This window comes from Pristiophorus japonicus, chromosome 7 (genome assembly GCF_044704955.1).
Source record: "Pristiophorus japonicus isolate sPriJap1 chromosome 7, sPriJap1.hap1, whole genome shotgun sequence".
NCBI lineage: Eukaryota > Metazoa > Chordata > Chondrichthyes > Pristiophoridae > Pristiophorus > Pristiophorus japonicus.
Genome location: NC_091983.1, coordinates 72564260 through 72584618, shown reverse-complemented (window position 1 = coordinate 72584618; position 20359 = coordinate 72564260). Strand labels below are relative to the sequence as shown.

The window sequence follows — 20359 nt, the reverse complement described above, 5'->3', positions numbered from 1 at the left end:
AAAGGGCACACAAAACAAGGCTCTCTCTTGTCTACCCTTATCTCCATGATCACGTCAAGGGCAGGCGGCATCAACAAAGCATGTACCATGATCGCGTAAACTTGTCACGTGATACTGAAGTCAATGACCCTGTATTTGTACTCAACTATAGCAGCAGCTCAGCGAAGAACCAACCAACTCACCCACACCTGCATTTGTACCGAGATGATCGACAAGGGAGCGAAAAGCCCCAGATCGTCTCATCTTGTAAATAAGTGTACTATTGACTTTGGGAGGGAGCGATGTTATGTATGTAACCCTAGGCAACCTGTATCATACTGCCACCAGAGGGCCTACCTTTTGGAATCCCAAGGGATCCCAGCATCACTTGGGAGCACTGTATATAAGCAGGCCTCCCATGCTGTACCGGCACTCTGGAGTTTAAATAAAGGAGCTAAGGTCACACTTACTCATTGTCTACAGTACTCAGTTACATTACTTTATTATGAGCATAACACTTATGTTATAATTTCTCCAGTCTCAGCTTGTAAGGGACCCACATTTACTTCGCTAATCTTTTCCTTTTTACATTCCTATATAGAAGCTTTTACAGTCTGTTTTTATGTCTCTCGCTAGTTTACTCTCATATTCTATTTTCCCTTCCTTTAACAATTTCTTGGTCCTCCTTTGCTGAATTCTAAAATCCTCGCAATCCCGAGGCTTACTGCTCTTTTTGGCTCTTCCTTATTAGTCTCTTCCTTTGATCGAATACTATCTTTAAATTCTCATTAGCCACGGTTGGACCACTTTTTCTGTGGGATTTTTGTACCTTAAAGGAATCTATATTTGTTGTAAATAATGTATTAATTCTTTAAATGCTAGTCATTGCTCATCTACCATCACACCTTTTAATGTAGTTTCCCAATCTTCCTTAGCTAACTCGTCCCTCATACCAAAGTAGTTTGCTTTGTTTAGATTTAGGACCCTAGTTTTGGATTTAACTAAATCACATTCAACTTAATGTAAAATTCGATCATATTATGGTAATTCTTCCCTAAGGGCCTCTTTACTACAAGGATATTAGTTAACCCGTTGCTCTGGATCTCTGTGTTACCATGTGTTTACTGTCTCCACAACAAAACTCATTTGGTTCCGTAAGCAAGAACAATTTCCTGTTGCTTTACCTGGAGATTACGAAATGGAAATTCTTGTTCTCCCACTTTATGTGGCTTGTAGTAAAGCCATTTCTGCTCCAACTGATCTAAAGTAAGTGTTGAGCTGGTAGATGAGGTAGATTGCCCTACTTCATTGGATGTTTTAATTTTCTCTTCAAAGTAATAGGTTGCTGAAGCTGATCCATCCCTGAAAATGAACAGAGATAATAGTTTTTCAGCAATTTCATTAAAAGGTAGATTTTATGTGATCTTATTGAATGGCGACCCAGACTCGAGGGGCCATATGGCCCACTCCTGCTCCTATTTCTTATGTTCTTATGATATCCCAAGCCATCCTCAAGTTCCATAAACATTATGGAAAGCGGAGATGTCATTAAATTGAGCCACCCCTAATTCAAACGAAAGAAAAGCAGTAGTGCACTCAGTCACAATCTCACAGCTTGGTCACATATGTACATACCGACTGAAATCCTTATTCGTATATTGGGGTTTTAAAAAAAATAAAATCGTATCAGTGCATAAACCCTAGGTACTCTTCATTAATGTAACGCCAGATACACCGTACATATCTGTGAACTCGTGGAAGCAAGTCATCCTCGTTCGAGAGACCGCCTATGATGATGATGATATATCTACTAATTTATTAACACTGCATGGAGCAAAGGCTTATCATTTCAGTAATGACTTAAAGCACTGTAGAAGATACACAGAACACACCAGTTTTCGTTCTGTTGTCAGCTTTCACTATGATCTGGTAAATATCAAACTGACACTACTCCCTTTTTGCTAATGACTGCTCTCTCAGGTAGGGAGTTAACATTACTGTAAAGGCAACAACTAACAGATGTAAATAGACATTGGACACTGGTCCAGAAAATGGTGTGACGAATTTAAACCATCAAGAAAAATTAAGATAATGTTGTTACCCAACTCTACTTACTGTATAATACCTGTATTTGCACATTATCTTCAGTTGGCATGCTAATCTTACCAGATTCAACGTGGGGCAAACAAGTGAGTGTCTGGAGAAGTGGGTAGAAAGATAGCTGAGCCTACTTATTACCATTAGCGAGTGATCAACAAAGTCTAGATCCACCTAGTGATGGAATATTGCAGCCCTTTTTTTGGCAGCATGTAGGAAGATCACCTCTGGCTCCCGGTCTCAGTTGAGATAAGTGGAATTGACAAGAGCGGCCTATTCAAAACTAGAATGTCAAATCATCTACAAGGTTGTGACCAAATGAACAAGACCAATTTATAATGCTTAGGTCAGGCTTAAGGAACATTAGAGTTGCTGCAGTTGCACATCAATTCTAAAATTCATAAAATATCAGTGCAGTTTTACACACTGCTTACCTGCCTTTTGATCTCTCCCCACAACCGCTGATGCCCACGTGGAACTAAGTCCAATGAAGCAGGGTTGCTGAAGCATGCATCAGCTCATCAGAAATTGCTTATTACTTTCCTGCTATTGTTAGTGATTTTTTTTTTTTACACATACTTCTGTGCTCTTAGCAAACACCAGAATCAAAGCTGGGATGTGTCCTGGTTACAGTAGCAGTGTTATTCAATCAGCAAGGGTGCTGTATGCTGCATCAACATCAAGGGATCAGGTTATATTGTCAACTAAAAAAGGAAAGCTTGTGTATTCCGAAATGCATTGACTCCCCAAGTTTTGGTTTTATTTTAAACGTGACAGATGGTCAGTTTTCTTCAGTCGTCCAAAAAAGGTTTATGTACTATGGGAAGAACTGAATGGACATTTTTTTCATTGTAGTACCAGGAAAGTCACCATCTTATACACATTAGAATTATTATGTTAACACTTAAATAAGCAAAAGACAGACAGCAAGCATAGCAATGAAATTATGCAAAATGAATGGACATAATCGGATGTCAATCTCATGGTAAATTGACAACACTCGATTGAGGAAACCTTCGAAGTGCTCCTTCCAGCGGGCCCTGACTGCCTCTGTTATGTATCTGTAAAGCATGCACTCCCATGTTCTGCCACCAGGGAGCTCATCCCCTGAAGTCCCAAGGGATCCCAGCATCCCTTGGGAGCACTGTATATAAGCTGGCCCCTAAGGCCTGTTCCTCACTCTGGAGTGTCTTATTAAAGACTGAGGTCACTGTTACTTTAACCTCCCTGTGTGCAGCCTCATCTGTGTTAGAAACACAATAACTGGCGACGAGAATACGAATCCAACGCAAAGATGCAGCCTCATCTGTGTTAGGAACACAATAGCCTCGGTGTCCTTACTGAGTGTCTCCCCATTCTTGGCCAGCAGTCGGGTGGGGCCTTGGGTGCTTGGGCTGTAGGTGGACTTAACTGCGGTGAAGAATCCTCGCACGTCATGGTTGTCGGTCAGCTGCTGAATCTCCTGTGCTTCCTCCACCCACCATCTATTCTTTAGGGCACAGGGTTTTTGTTGGAATTCGGCCTTCAGCCGTCTGTAGAGCTGCTTTGCTGCTCACGAATTGGGTTGCTGCTTTAAGTTCAGAAATGCCCTGCGCTTGTGGTTTATTAGCTCCTGGATCTCCTGGTCATTCTCGTCAAACCAGTCCTGGTTGAGTGACCGAGCGTCTCTTCACAGGCGCTAGTTATTTGGCCTGGAAGGCAGATCAAGCGCTGTGGGCACTCTGCATCTCGAGGTCAACGAGGGTCGCCAGATTGGCAGTGAGGCGCTGGCCGTATAGGGCTCTCTTAGCTGGGTCTTTGAGTGCCCCAGTGTTGATTTTTTTGCGGCATTGCTTCTGTTGCCGTCGCCGCTTTGGGACTATGTTAATGTTGATGACAGAACAGATTAGGCGGTGGTCTGTCCAGCAGTCGTCAGCTCCTGTCTTGGCGCGGGTGATGTGCACGTCCTTGCGGTCCCTTGCTCGGACAATGACGTAGTTGAGCAGATGCCAGTGTTTGGAGCGAGGGTGTTGCCACGATGCCTTGTGCCTCTGGCGGAACACAGTGCTGGTGATGACAAGGTCATATTCTAGGCATTTTGTCAGGAGCAGGGTGCCGCTGGAATTGGTTTTCCCTACCTCCCTCTCTGCCGATCATGCAGGGGGAGTCTCTGAGGCGGCTAACCAGCTCATTCTTGATGGCGAAGCCAACTCCATGAAGGTGGCGTTCTTCTTCTGGTTTATCTTTCCAGAAGAAGGTGTAACCTCCACCTTGTTCTTTGAGCTGGCCTTCCCCTGCCTGCCAGGTCTCGCTTAGGGCGGTGATGTTGACGTTGAAGCGTCTGAGTTCCCGGGCAACGATGGCGGTGCGGCATTTCGGTCTGTCGCTGTTGGGGTTGTCCATGAGGGTCCTGACGTTCCAGGTGCTGAACTTGATTTTGAAGGGGTGGAAGATGCCTGTCCGCGAGTTCTTTTAACGTGGGGTGGCCGGTGCACACTCGCTACCACGAGACTCCCAAAGCAAGCGCTCTACTTGGAACTCCTACAAGGCAAACAGACCCCAGGTGGGCAGAGAAAATGTTTCAAGGATACCCTCAAAGCCTCCTTGATAAAGTACAACATCCCCACCGGCACCTAGGAATCCCTGGCCCAAGACCGTCCTAAGTGGAGGAAGAGCATCCGGGAGGATGCTGAGCACCTCGAGTCTCGTCGCCGAGAGCATGCAGAAATCAAGTGCAGGCAGCGGAAGGGGCATGCGGCAAACCAGACTCCCCACCCACCCTTTCCTTCAACGACTGTCTATCTGTCCCACCTGTGACAGAGACTAATTCCTGTATTGGACTGTACAGTCACCTGAGAACTCACTTTTAGAGTGGAAGCAAGTCTTCCTCGATTTCGAGGGACTGCCTACGATGATGATGATGAAATTGACAACATTTATTGACAATTTTTATCGGAGGTCAGCATTGAAAGGAAAAAAAAATGTTGCAGTTGATAACATTAATATTTAGAGTTGAAGGATCAACAAGAGATATTTTAAAAAAACAGTAAAATAATGTTTTGTTAAGAACAATTTGAAAAAAATTCAGTAGATTAAAAGAATTCAGCTCTGCCTGATATTTCTGCAGGAGTTCTCCATATCCACCCCTGTACCTCCAAATGGAACTCCTGAAGAAATGGCGCAAATGATAAAAGCGGCCACTTAGGCTAATTCCCAAGGGTTTCCGTCGATGGTATGGCAGTAGATTTTGGGAGAACCCGGTGGAAAATACAGCATCTTTTGCGAAGCCACCGCAATGCTGAACAAAATAAATATGAAGTATACTGCACATCAAGAAGGGAGGTAAAGCTCAACTGAAATAACCAACCATTTTCAGTATGATAACAGTAAAGTAGATGCTACACTCTAGTTTATGGAAAATTAATTGCTGAAGTGCAGAAATACTTGCTGGCAGTTGGTCTGTATCAGTCGTGTACTCGGAGGTAGTTAAAGTGGCAGCACTGCAATATACAGAACGGGCCAGCCCACCCTGCGATATGTGTGTGCACTAGGTCTGTGTAGCAGAGCTGGTCTTCAATCGTCCTAGTTAACCCATGCCACTGGACCAGCCAAGCCCATGTGGTGGCTGGTGTGCAACGGCCACCACACATTAAAAAAATCCACGCAGAGGCATCTTCCACCCGTCAACATATATTTCGGGACCTGGAATATTAGGCCCTTCATTGAAACACCTGTGAACTCATCCATTTTTGGCGTGGAAGCAAGTCATCCTCGATACAAGGAACCGCCTATGAGATAAAGTGATGCAGCACTAATTCCTCCAGCATCATGGAAATCCATTTCAAGAGAAGGTTTCCCTCTCCACCAGAAATGTAGCATTACTGGGGATAAACATAAACAAGAGCTGGCACTGTATGACACTTTTTCCCTCACCAAGGTGTCTGAGCTCCCAACCCTTCTGCACAGACCAGCAATGTTATATTTAAATTATACTTGTACATTTAATTGGGCCATGAGCAGAATCTAAAGTCCCACAAGGGCGTGCTCAGTTGTTTCAATGTTACCAGTGCTCAGAAATCTGCCCTGCAACATAAACAGGCAAACCCAGAACATCAACAGCCTTAGCTCAGTGTGGAGCCTCCTCCAATGGAAGTGATTCCACAATATAAAGGAGTATCTTCTTGGTTCTTGTACCACGGCCTCATCTCATAGGGTATCAATACACCAGAGTTACTGGTGTGGGGGCAAGGAAATCCCCTTCAGAAGCATTACTTGCTGACTGTAAGATTCTTACAGCCTGTTTGTAGACAGCTTGTTCCTGTTTAAGTGTCTGCTGAGTTCTGGCAAACAATGGTAAATTCCACTCTGATCTGAAGCTGCTTTTATGTTACAGCAGTGTTCATTTGTTTTCTGGGAGGCCAGCATCTGGGAGCTGGTTTCCGGTATTTAGCTGCTAAAATTGGCTCCTTTATCCCAGTAGGAGACTTGTAATCCTATAAAAAACTGGGTCTAGAATTTGCCACTGGGATAAGAAAACTGGATTTAGCAGCACAACTACTAGAATATCTCTCTTCCAGATTCTGAGTTAATACACCAATATAAACGCAACTTGAAAGTATGATGGTGAATTCTTGAGAGAGTAAGTGGGAATTGAACTGCTGAGAGAATTGTTACAACAAAACAGTTTAAAAGAAAAACAGGATCATTAGAAACTGCTTTAAAACATAATTGTTTTCACAGTACAGGTATATCTTTACAAAGATGAAAACGCTGGGAAACGTCATAATGTCAACAAATCTTTGTAGGAAATAATGGCAACGTCATAATGTGCTATAGGAAATGTGGGGAAGGGGTGTAACTAATACAATGTGAATCATTTTGTAGCAAATCCATTGTCTTTTACCACGGCACTTTACAGTGCCAATATAGGGGTCAATTTTACAATTTTAGACTCATGGCATAGACATAATGTGCAGGGAGCTCTCAATCATAGAATTTACCCCAGGAATTCCTGAGGTTACCGTGGTTTATACCAGTACAAGCTTAGGATGCATAAATCAGCTCAAAAGGAAAAAAACTCAATTTATATAGTCTTTTATTTTTAACAGCAATATTAGAAACATAGAAAATAGGTGCAGGAGTAGGCCATTCGGCCATTCGAGCCTGCACCGCCATTCAATGAGTTCATGGCTGAACATGCAACTTCAGTACCCCATTCCTGCTTTCTCGCCATACCTCTTGATCCCCCTAGTAGTAAGGACTACGTCTAACTCCTTTTTCAATATATTTAGTGAATTGGCCTCAACAACTTTCTGTGGTAGAGAATTCCACAGGTTCACCACTCTCTGGGTGAAGAGGTTTCTCCTCATCTAGGTCCTAAATGGCTTACCCCTTATCCTTAGACTGTGACCCCTGGTTCTGGACTTCCCCAACATTAATAAGAACATAAGAATTAGGAACAGGACTAGGCCATCTAGCCCCTCGAGCCTGCTCCGCCAGTCAACAAGATCATGGCTGATCTGGCCGTGGACTCAGCTCCACTTACCCGCCCGCTCCCCATAACCCTTAATTCCCTTATTGATTAAAAATCTATCTATCTGTGATTTGAATATATTCAATGAGCTAGCCTCAACTGCTTCCCTGGGCAGAGAATTCCAGAGATTCACAACCCTCCGGGAGAAGGAATTCCTTCTCAACTCAGTTTTAAATTGGCTCCCCCGTATTTTGAGTCTGTGCCCCCTAGTTCTAGTCTCCCCGGCCAGTGGAAACAACCTCTCTGCCTCTATCCTGTCTATCCTCTTCATTATTTTAAATGTTTCTATAAGATTACCCCTCATCCTTCTGAACTCCAACGAGTAAAGACCCAGTCTACTCAATCTATCATCATAAGGCAACCCCCTCATCTCCGGAATCAGCCAAGTGAATCGTCTCTGTACCCCTTCCAAAGCTAGTATATCCTTCCTTAAGTAAAGTGACCAAAACTGCACGCAGTACTCCAGGTGCGGCCTCACCAATACCCTGTACAGTTGCAGCAGGACCGCCCTGCTTTTGTACTCCATCCCTCTCGCAATGAAGGCCAACATTCCATTTGCCTTCCTGATTACCTGCTGCACCTGCAAACTTTGGGATTCATGCACAAGGACCCCCAGGTCCCTCTGCACCGCAGCATGTTGTAATTTCTCCCCATTCAAATAATATTCCCTTTTACTGTTTTTTTTCCAAGGTGGATGACCTCACATTTTCCGACATTGTATTCCATCTGCCAAACCTTAGCCCATTCGCTTAACCTATCTAAATCTCTTTGCAGCCTCTCTGTGTCCTCTACACAACCCGCTTTCCCACTAATCTTTGTGTCATCTGCAAATTTTGTTACACTACACTCTGTCCCCTCTTCCAGGTCACCTATGTATATTGTAAACAGTTGTGGTCCCAGCACCGATCCCTGTGGCACACCACTAACCACCGATTTCCAACCCAAAAAGGACCCATTTATCCCGACTCTCTGCTTTCTGTTAACCAGCCTATTCTCTATCCATGCTAATACATTTCCTCTGACTCCGCGTACCTTTATCTTCTGCAGTAACCTTTTGTGTGGCACCTTATCGAATGCCTTTTGGAAATTCCAAAGTGATTCACATACAATCAATTACTTGAAGTGCAATGATTGCTATGTTGGCAAACATGCCAATCCTTATGCAGATAGCATTGTCCTATCAATGGCAATTAGGTGAATGGCTAGTTCATCCATCTTTGAGGGCAGAATGTTAGTAAAGATACTGGAGAACTCCCTACTCTTTTTTAAATAGCACTATAGGATCTTTAATATCCATTTGAACCATAGAGAGGTGCAACCTTGGCTTAATATTTTAGCCAAAGGATTGCACATCAAACAATGCTGCACTGGAGGTCTGCTTAAGCAAGCATTATACTGTAACTGAATTCAAACTGGTGCAAGGCAGCCTCCTGAAGGGCATTTCACATCCCAGAGCTTAATTGCTCTGAGTTATACAGCCACTCTTCCATTGATGCACAATCAAAACTGTTTTGCATCAAATTAAAAAGTGGCACAATTATTTGTGGCACTATTATTTGCTCAATTAAGGTTCGGGGCTTGAACCCATAACCTTCTGACTCAGCGGCCAGAGTACTTTAAAATGAGGCAAGCTGGCAAATGACTTCCATTATGAGAATGCATTTCAACAGATTTTAAACTCAATACAATAATTCAAAACAGAGTTTAGTTATCATAGAAGTTATGCACTCGTAAAATTGTTAGGAATTTGACTCAATGATATTTAATTGTTTCCCACATAAGTGAGAAATAAAGTCAAGCAGTCAACTCGAACAAGTTCTGAACATTAGCAGAGCCAAAAGATCAAATCATTGTCTTGTAACTATCAGGCATTTGCATCTTTATGCATCGGAGGGCCGAAATTCACCCCCACTTGAAACGGATCGCACCTTCCACTTTTGAAGTGATTTCTCCGCCGCGTCGGATGAGGTGGACTCTTTCACAAAATTCAGCTCATTGTTTTTTTTGAAGCGGACTGGAAGTCGGTCATAATAGGGGCGGAAGTGGGGTGGTAAGTACTCTAGAGGGACGGAAGTGGAGGCGGGACGAAGTCTCCGCCGCGATGACGTCATTACACATGTGCATCACCACATCTCTCCCCTTCACCTAAAGGGGAGAGAAGCAGCGATTCCTTAGGTTTGGTCCACTGGGCCACCAGGGAGGGTTTAGGCTGGGCCAGTGGTCTGGCACCCAAGAGTGGGGTGCCAGGCTGCCTGTTAGCGACCCGGCCGAACCCGGGAGCATAATTCTCTGGCCGCCCTAGAAGTCAGCCGGCAAAAAAATAAAATGTCAGCTGCGGGCCTTTAATGGCCACCCCGCAGCCATATCCCACACATAAGAAACAAGATGCACTAACAGAAAAAGCTGTCGGGGACACTGTGCAGTGAATGGAAGATTTTTAATACTGAATTTCACTGGAGGTGTGGTAGATCGGTGGTGCGTGCTTTGATTACGCACTTAGGACCGGTTGGCAGAGGCGGGGTGGAAATGGGTACCGCCAGAAAAATCCCTGGGCTGAATTTCGCTAACGGCAGACATTGGACCGGAAGTTGGCGGCCACTCAACTCCGCCGTCTGGTCGCCACTTTGTGGCGGTAAGCGGCCTTTTTGAGGAGCTGAATTTCGTCCCCAAGCAGTCTGCATATCACAGGATCATCTAGTCAAGGTTTCGGATCTTGAAATTATGCATAAATTTATCAGCAAGTACAGTTGCTGGAATAACTTCTGACTGTAAAAATTTCTTAATGCTTTGTGTCATAATGATAACTAACAATGCAACTCAAATGTAAGCATCAAAGTGCACAATACAGAATTTTCAACTAATATTGCAGAATAGGAAATTTAAATGTTTCTTGCACAAAGTTGTTTCTTGTATAAGGTGGTTAAGAAGGCATATGGAATCCTTGCCTTTATTAGTCAAGGCATAGAATACAAGAGCAGGGAGGTTATGCTTGAACTGTATAAAACACTAATTAGAACATAAGAACATAAGAAATAGGAGCAGGAGTAGGCCATTTGGCCCCTCGAGCTTGCTCCGCCATGGCTGATCTTAGGCCACAGCTAGAGTACTGCGGCAGTTACAGGAATGATGTGATTGTACTAGAGAGGGTACAGAGGCGATTTATGAGGATCTTACCTGGACTGGAGAATTTTAGCTATGAGAAAAGATTGGATAGGATTGGATTGTTTTCTTTGGAACAGAGGAAGCTGAGGGGAGACCTCATTGAGGTGTATAATACGAGGGGCGTAGATAGAGTGGTTAGGATGGACCTATTTCCCTTAGCAGAGGAGTCAACAACGAGAAGGCATAGATTTTAAGTAATTGGTAGAAGGTTTAAGAGGGGATCTGAGGGGAAATTTCTTCACCCAGAGGGTGGTGGAGGTCTGGAACTCACTACCTGAAAGGGTGATAGAGGTATAAACCCTCACCACAATTAAAAAATACTTGGATGTGCACTTGAAGTGCCGTAACCTACAGGGCTACGGACCAAGAGCTGGAAAGTGGGATTAGGCTGGATATCTCTTTGTTGGCCGGCGCGGACACGATGGGCCGAAATGACCTCCTTCCGTGCTGTAAATTTCTATGATTCTATGAAAGTGATTTGAGTTTGTTATATTGTAAATGATTACATTTTACATTGAAATAAATTACATATACGTGAAAGATGCTAGCAATTCAAATAATTTAGCTAATGTCAAATTGCAAGAGCAAACTCAAACAAGTTCTGAACATTAACAGAGACAAAAGATCAAATCGCTACCTTGTAACTATCAGGCATTTGCATCTTTATACATCGGGGGTAGAAATTCAGGTCCGCTTGGAACGGGCGCACCTACCGCTTTTTGGCCGCCATGATCTAAATTCAGTGGTATTGTCCATCGGGAATCAGCAATTTGCAGCAGTGTGGGTGGGGAGCGGGGAGCGGAGTTTGGACAGGGAAATTCACCTTCTGGTGATTTGGTGTTGACAAGGCAGCTGGTCCCTGGTCTTCTTAAAGGCCAGCGTTTGCAGCTAGGCCCTGAGGAGGGAAGGCCTTTCAGTGAAGACCATGGCTGCTGCACCTGTACCAAGGAGGGCAACCCGTTTCTCAGATGCAGGCTGTGGAGAGAAAGAGGCAAGTCCTGTACCCCGATGCAGGCAGACCGACTCAGGAAGTGTTTACAAATGCGTGGAGATAGCTGTGGAGGTCTCAGTGACCTCCATTCATGATCGCACCGCCACTCATTGCAGAAAAAGCATGAATGATATCTTTCGTTTGATGAAAGTGAGTACCTCTTCCACCAACTGCTGACCTTCCATCAGCGAGCCTCTCCTTCATCCTTCTCTCCTTTCCCACCTTCACTATATAGTCACTGAAGCAGCATTTCATTGTTGAGGCCTCTATATATGTGTGTTCTCGCAACGGAGCTCCCTTTCATGTTACAGTTACAGCTGCATGTCAGGGACACATACTTGTGCACTCATTTCTGATGATTCATGACACTCAGCAAACATTCTTTGTTTTGCAGGCCAAGGTTGTGCACAACCGCATGGAGCAAAGGAGGACTGGTGGTGGCGAGGCTGATCTTCAGATCCTTACACCTTTGAAAGAGAGGGTCGAGGCACTAGTGGGCAGACATGCTGCCTTTCCTGTGGCCTCCGGCACAGCCGATCCTGTGTGGGCAATATGGGTAAGTGAAGGCCCTCCTTTAGTGCTTTCTCTCCCTGAAAGCGCCAGCGCCTATTGTGCCTTTCCTTCTGAAAGTGTGCATGAAGCATCCTCCAATTCCTTACCTCCCCCTCATGGCAGCCCTTGTGTCATTTATGCTTGCAGATGAGAGGCCAAGTGAGAGCCAAGGTGAGGGTCGTCGCTCTGGTGTGAGTTGGAGGGCAAGGCAGGACAACAGCCTTGAGTGCAATGGCACCCGAGGCCAGGGAGAGGCTGATGTGGACAATGAGAGGCAAGGCCTGGAGGTCAGCCAAGAGGGCAATGACAGCCGAGGCCATCCTGATACCCTGGAGGACATTGGGGGCTGGAGACTGGAGGAGAGCCTGGAGCCCACTCCAACTTTAGCGCCATTTCAGATGAGGCAGAGGAAGAGGGGGACACTGCTGTCAGCACCACGTCACTGCTTCCTACAGTCACACACACCAGCTCAGATACTGGGAGTATATAGTCGGATCTAGTAGACATAGCAGAGGGGTCTGCACTGGGTGTTGTACTAGAGCCTAGCAGGCTGCAGCATGGTGACGGGCATAGGTGCCATCTCTCTGGGGGGGTGAGTGCGCACCGGAGTTCTGCTGAAGAAGACTCAGACGAGCCCATCGATGTTGGGGCTTATGAAAGAAGTGTGGAAGTCATGCATTCCCAGATGTTGGGGGCACTGGCAAGGGTGCTGGACAGGCTGTCGGAAGTGGTCAGGAGCGTGGAGGAGTCCGCCTCCCGCATTATCGAAAGCTCTGCGCGCACCACGGAGCCCATCATTGCCAGTGCACTGGCGATGGCGGACTTCCAGAGAGACCGTGCGGATCCAGATGTGATGCCGCGACTCGTTGATGATGTGGCAGCTGCATTACAGCGCAGGCACAAGCGTATCGGTGCTGCTTTGGAGAGGATGGCTGCGGCCCTGGAAACTCTGAATGCTCTGATGCACTCTGGGCAACAGGCCATGGAGCGTCTTACTGCTGTCATCTCTGGTGGCTTTGAGACTGTAGCTGTTCTCATGCAGCCTCAGCTGGGTGCCACCCGACATCTCAGTGTTGCCTTTGCAGCTGGGTCCAGCACGGGCCACGGGGACCTTCCGGTGTGGCACCACAGCACCGACCTGTGCTCCCTCAGATTGGTGCCGGTGGTGGTGTGCAACGCCCGTGGAGTGACGCAGGCTCCTCGGATCAGGATCACATCATTCCTGATCCCAGACCTGTCACTCCGCCATTGCCTCGAAGCATGGAGTCGCCTGAGCCAAGGCCGACTGAACCTTCCAAGGAGGGTGCTGCCCAGTCTCCAGCCGGCCCTTCCAGGGCCAGAGCTCGTCGAGGGCGTCCCAGAAGGACATCTGTAGCTTCTACACAGGAAACATAGCAGCCTTCCCAGACCCATGAGGCAGCCACAGGGGAGGCACAGAGGCATTGTAGCAGGATAGGTTTATGTAAAAGGGGTTATAAGGAGATGCACAAGGGTGAGAAAAGATTTTGTGTTTGTTTTTTGCACCTTTCTTTATTATGTAATTAATCTTTACTTTGTGTTCCTGTATCTGGGCAGGTGTATCATTTGACAGTGGGCAATGATGTATGAAGGGACTCATTGGGATGGCCATGGAAAAGCAAAGATGAAGGGTGATGTGGGCATTAATTCATCGGAAATGAGCAGCGATGAGACGGGTTTGCACTTCCTTTGCAGGGTTGGGATGACGACGCCGCCTCCTGGTCCTCCTCCTCCTCCTCCTCTTCCTGCTGCTGCGCCTCCTCCTGAGGTGCTACTGCTGGATCGACCTCCAGCGGCTGGCCCTCATGATTGCCAGGTTGTGAAGGATGCAGCAGGCGACCACGAATAGGGAGACCGCTCAGGTGGGTACTGCAAACTCCACCAGAGCGGTCCAGGCAACGGCAAGCTCTGCTTGAAGATCCCGATGCAGTGCTCAATTATGCACCTGGTGGTGGAATGAGAGTCGTGTAAGCATGTTCGGGGGGCTGGACGGGCTGACCGTTGAGTTCCACAGGGCGTTCTGGGACGTCCTGGGAGGCGACTACGTGCGGGTCCTGGGGGAAAGTCTGGCGACCGGGGAGATGCCCCTCTCTTGGCGCAGGGCAGTCATCGTCCTGCTGCCTAAGAAGGGCGATCTCCGCCTACTTAAGAACTGGCGCCCGGTCTCCCTCCTCAGCACGGACTACAAAATCTTCGCCAGGGTGATGTCTGCTCACCTTGGCGCCGTGCTGGACCACATGATCCACCCCGACCAGTCCTACACGGTCCTGGGCCGGACAATCCACGATAACATCCATCTGGTCCAGGACCTCATCCATCATTCCCAGGAGGCTGGTCTGTCAGTCGCCTTCCTATCTCTCGACCAAGAGAAGGCGTTCGACAGGGTGGATCACGACTATCTGTTCGGAACTCTGCGCGCTTTCGGGTTCGGGACGCATTTCGTCGCCTGGATCCGACTTTTGTACGCCGCCGCGGAGTGTCTGATTAAGGTTAACGGGTCCGTGACGGCGCCCCTTCGCTTTGGGAGAGGGGTGCGCCAGGGATGGCCCATGTCCGGCCAGTTATATGCCATCTGCGTGGAGCCTTTCCTGCGCCTCCTGCGGACGAGGTTGACGGGACTGGCTCTGCAAGGGCCGGGCGTGGAGGTCGTCCTATCGGCTTACGCCGATGACGTGCTCCTCGCGATAGAGGATCCCACTGACCTGCGGAGGATGCGTGAGTGCCAGGAGATTTACTCGGCCGCATCCTCTGCCAGGATCAACTGGGAGAAATGTTCCGGACTCCTGGTGGGTCAGTGGCGGGTGGACTCCCTGCCGGAGGAGCTCAGGCCTTTTGCCTGGAGCACGACCCATCTCCTCTATCTGGGAGTCTACCTTAGCCCCGACGAGGAAGCCTGGCCGGCGAACTGGCAAGAGCTGGAGGCCAAGGTCGCCGCTCGCCTAGGGCGCGGGACAGGACTGCTCCGAGTGCTGTCCTACAGGGGTCGAGCGCTAGTCATAAACCAGCTGGTGGCCGCTATGCTGTGGTACCGGCTGGTCACTTTGACCCCTCCCCCTGCGTTTGTCGCCAAGATACAGAAGAAGCTGGTGGACTTCTTCTGGAACAACAGGAAGCACTGGGTCTCTGCCGCGGTCTTGAGTCTCCCGCTTAGGGAGGGCGGTCAGTCGTTGGTGTGCGTCAGCACCCAGCTAGCGACTTTCCGTCTTCAGACCCTGCAGAGATATCTTTACGTTGAGCCCCCTCCTAGGTGGCTTGCACTGGCGACGTATTTCTTCCGTCAGCAGCACGGCCTCAACTACGACACACAGCTCCTGTTTGAGAGCTTGGGGGGGAGTCAGGACCGCCGTCCAGGAGCTGCCTGTCTTTTACAAGGAACTCACCAGTGTCTGGAACAAAGTCTCCACCAAGCGCAGCTCTCCACCGGCTGGAGTGGCGGCTGTCCTGCAGGAGCCGCTGCTCGGGAATCCGTACCTCCACGACCGAGGTTTTAGGTGGCAGTCGGACGAGAGGGCTGTGGCTGGTGAGGTGACCAGGGTCAGGGACCTGCTCGATGGCGGAGGAGCGGGCTGGATGGCACCAGACACACTGGCGCGGCGCCTAAATTCGGCCGACGTCCGCCGCGCGTCCGATGCCATCGAGTCGCTAAAAACAGCTCTGGGCCCTGAGTCCGTTAGGTGCATCGAGGAGGCTCAAGCACGTGGGGAGATCCCGTCCGAACTGACCCCCGTCCGGACGGAATTCCTCATCGGCGCCAAACCCCGGAACCTCTCTCGGGAGCCGGCGCCTCACAACTTGAGCCGCCTCGGGGAAATACCCTCCATGCCTTTTAGTTCTGCGCGGAGGGGTTTCCTGTACGGGCTGCTCCTGCACACTCTCAACCTTGCCATCCTCGTCTGCCGTCCGGACACGCCATGGCGTAACATCTTGCCGTCCGGAGGAGGCGGGGGTCCCCGATGGAGTGCACTCTACACGGGAGTCCTCCCACTCTTTATCGGGGACTTGGCCTGGAGGGTGGTGCAGTCCCGTGCAACAAATTTTTAAGTCGGTTCACGGGCTCCAAGGCCGCCTGCAATTTCTGCGGTCTGGAAGAGTCCATGTTCCATGTTTTTATGGAGTGTGCGAGGTTGCAGCCCCTGTTTCAATATTTAAAGAGGCTGCTCCTCAATTTCTGGCTGCACTTCAGTCCCACACTCCTGATCTTTGGGCACCCTGTGCGGAGGGGAGCGGGTAGGTCCGAGGGCCTCCTCGTAGGACTGCTCCTGGGCACGGCCAAGGGTGCCATCAGCCGATCCAGGCAGCGAGCGATCGAGGGGGTCGTTCAGCCTGACTGCCTGCCTCTCTTCCGCGCGTACATCCGTGCCAGGGTGTCCTTGGAGATGGAGCTTGCGGTGTCCACCGGTACGCTCGCGGCCTTCCGCGAGAGGTGGGCGCCGGAGGGACTGGAGTGCATTATTACCCCCGGCAACCAAATTTTAATTTGATTTTATTTGTTTTAAAGTCTAATTTATTTTAAATGCCGGTTTTAGTGTCCCCCTCCCCTTTTATAGGGGACACTTGGGGAAAAAACTATGATTTTTGTGCCCAAAAAAACCCCTCAAAACTCACTTTAAAAAAAAAAAGGGCACGTGAAAAGTGTTTGGCGTGTCCCCCAGATCGGGGGACACTTGATTTAATTTATTATGTTTACTCAAAAAGAGTTGTAAGCATGTTCGGCAGCAGTCCTGGGGTTGAGAAGGAGAGTCAGCAGCCAAGTGCACAGGGGAGATCCTTTGTCCCCAAGCAGCCATCCACAATCTTGGTTTGGGCCCAGAGAACACGGCGGGCACACTAGTCTGGCACAGAATGAAGGCATCGTGGCTGCTGCCTGGATACCGGGCATCAACTGCCATGGTCTTGTGCTGGTGGTCACACACCAGCTGGACGTTGAGGGAGTGGAATCCCTTTCTGTTTATAAACATCTCAGCATTGGTTTGTGGCGCCCTCAGTCCGATGTGTGTGCAGTCAATGGCACCCTGCACCCTGGGGAACCCCGCAATCCGCACAAATCCGGTCTGCCGCTCCACCTGCTTCTCCCTGCTCATTGGGAAAGTAATGGTTCCAGCCTTCTCTTGTAGAGAGTATCGGTGACTTGACGGATGGAGCAATGGACGGAGAACTGAGATATGTTCGAGATGTCTGCAGTTGCAGACTGGAAAGAGCAAGTTATGTAAAAGTTTAGTGCAATGGTCAGTTTGGTTTCAACGCTCAGAGCTGTCCTCAGCCTTGTTTGAGGCTGCAGAAATGGCCACACGAGATTGCACAGCTCTCTGAGGATGTCCTTCCTGAATCGGAGCCTTCGCAGACATTGCTCATTGGTGAGCTCCATGAAGGAAAACTGCTGGCAGTACACCCTTGCACAGTAGGGCCTTCTTCCCCCAACTCTATGCTGGGCCCCTACTATGGCAGCTGGTTGATTGCCTTCTCCCTCATCCTCTTGATGCTCCTCAGCCTCTGCGGGCTGCTGCTGGCCAGCATCTGCCTCATTGCCCACTATCTGGTGTGAGGGGTCAGCGTACTTGACCCTCCTCCTCACGCCAGCTCCTTCCTGGCCTACCTCTGTGTCTTGAGGTCTGTGGCCCTTCTCTATGTTGGGCAGCCATGTCTGCTGTCTCCCTAGCTCTGCTGCCTCTGGACACATTGCTGACGGCGCCGCGTTCTGTGTGCCTCCCTGCAGTGTGCACAAGGCGTTTCCATGCTAGCATTGAGCCCATTGTGTCTGCAGGCTCAACCCTCACAATGAGGCCTCTGTGGAGTAGATTGAGGCCCCCAGGTAATCACTGCCAATGTCAAAAGGGCGAGTGAGAAATTTTTCACAAGTCCAAAAAAATAGCGATTCAACCAACATTGCTTTTTCTCCTCCGTTAGTGGTCTCGAGTCGGCTGGCACAGTGCACCTACACAAAAAGCTGTCGGGGGCACCGTCAGGCAACAGGTTGCATTTTTTTTAGTAAATATAGCTTCCGAGGCGGAGAGGCAGCGGTGCGCGCTCTGATTGCGTAATTAAGGCCTCATCCACAATATCGCGGCGGAACTAGGGGGAACGGGGTGGAAGTGAACACCGCTGCAAAAACCCCCAATGACAATTTCGCTGGCGGCGGCCATTGGACTCCACGGTAAGGTCTTTGAGGGGCTGAATTTCGGTGCCGGGTACTTTTTTTAGATTAGACTCCACGAGTTTCATTTAAAGTGCATGCATAATCAAGATAGGCATCATGTTTCAAATTAAAAGATAAGATTGATTAGTATTGTGAAACCTGAAGGTAGTATTATCAGCTTTATGATGTACTGTGGTTCATCAGGAAACATGGACCCAGAAATTGCTGGAAAATTAATGCCGAATTCACAGCGCCCGCCATTACTCGTTTTTTAAAAATCCATCAATTTGTGTCGAAGAGATACCCCATGAGTTCCAATTCTCCACAATTGCTGGACGATTTGCACTGTTAGCCTTGACAAAACCGAAAAAATTCTAAGCTCGCCATGAGCCTCTCCGGCGAAATCAATTGCAGGTTATGAAATTGCCAGATTTGCACCGTAAATGCGAATTAATCTCGCCGCTGCCATTTAGAGCTCATAATTCATGTTGTAAGGACCCTGTTAACGATGTGATTTATGGGCCCGACATGAAACATAACCTTGTATCCCCAGAAAGGGCACAATGAAACTGGAATCTCACTCCCACAGGGAGTGAATTGTTCCTATAGGTTTTTTAAACTTATCTGTTTTGGCAGTATTTTGCCAGTCTTGCCACCCATACTCCTGTTAATGTCAGAAGGCAATATTGTCAGGATGCATAGCTGTTTTGATACGCTGAAATACAAATTAGATAGATTTATTTCAGAAAATATGTTTGGGTGAATGCAGTATGAGTCCTAGTTGATCCTAATGATGCAGCTGCTCCTTGGCCTTCTTAAAGGTCAGGTTTTGCAGCTGTGGCATGACTTCGGTCTCACTTGTATCAGAGGAAATGGCTGTAAGGGGACGTTTGAGCAGGGCCAGCCGCTTCAGTGACTTGGAGCTGGAAACTCTAATGGAAGCTGTGGAAGGAAGGAGGCGGCTACTCTTCCTTGGAAGTGGTGGGAGACCAAGTAGGAGCGTCTTCACAGATGCCTAGAGGGAGATTGCGGAGGAGATTTCAGGGACCTCAATTCACAAGCGCACCCCCACCCAATGCAGGAAAAGGCTAACCGACCTTATTTGATGATGAAAGTCAATACATGTTCCCCTAACTCCTCACTCTCCTTCACCTTAACTTCTTTCTCACCAACACTACATGGTACCTGAAGTCGCTGTTCATTGCTAAGGCATGTATGTGTGCACACTCACAATGGAGGATCCCTTGCATCTGAGATTCACAGCTGCATGTAATCATCCCACATTTGCACTCATTGCCAAGGCCTCTGGAAACTGCGACTTACCAACTCTAGAGTGATCATGTGGATCCAGTTGCGATGACGCATCTCTTGGCTGAGGTGATAGCTGCCATTGCAACACAGGCGTGAGGGAATGAGCATGGCTGCTCTGGAAGCTCAGAATGCTCACATGCACATGATAGGGCACGGAGCATCTGACTGCTGTTGTCTCTGATGGTTTCCAGAGTGTGGCTGCTCTCATGCAGTCTCAGCTGGAGGCTACATGAGATCTGACTGCTGCCATTGTGGCTGAGTCCACCACAGTCCGACATGGGCCTAATGGTGCCACCCCACCCCGCCAACCTGTGCTCCAGCAGCTTGGTGGGGGAGGTGGGGTGCTGCCCCGGGGAAGTAGCACTGACCGGACCAGGATACTGATGTGGGCTCTCCGGTTCACAGCAGCCCTGAACTGAGCCCTGCCACTCTGCAATTACTGCCATCCATGGAATCGCCCCAGTCACTTCCGACTGAAGGAACAGAGGAGGATGCGGCCCAGTCCGCAGCCAGCCCTTCCAGGGCCAGAGCTGGTCGAGGGCGTCCAAGAAGGACATCTGTAGCTTCCTCTACAGACTCACAGCAACCTTCCCATAGCCATGAG

General features: G+C 48.5%; 2 protein-coding genes across 6 annotated transcripts in view; one reads left to right on the top strand and one right to left on the bottom strand.

Moving 5' to 3' along the window:
- LOC139267161 (tudor domain-containing protein 6-like) overlaps nt 1-12302 on the top strand; it is a 118567-nt gene extending 106265 nt beyond the window's left edge. The window contains exon 3 of the mRNA XM_070885049.1: nt 12136-12302. Within this exon, the coding sequence (XP_070741150.1) occupies nt 12136-12191 (56 nt within the window). The 3' untranslated portion in view covers nt 12192-12302. The remainder of the gene's footprint in view (nt 1-12135) is intronic.
- The window catches only part of pla2g7 (phospholipase A2, group VII (platelet-activating factor acetylhydrolase, plasma)), a 242266-nt gene that overhangs the window by 45200 nt on the left and 176707 nt on the right, over nt 1-20359 (bottom strand). For all 5 annotated transcript variants that reach the window (XM_070885052.1, XM_070885053.1, XM_070885055.1 and 2 more), the window contains one exon: nt 1164-1341. In XM_070885052.1, the coding sequence (XP_070741153.1) occupies nt 1164-1341 (178 nt within the window). The remainder of the gene's footprint in view (nt 1-1163; nt 1342-20359) is intronic.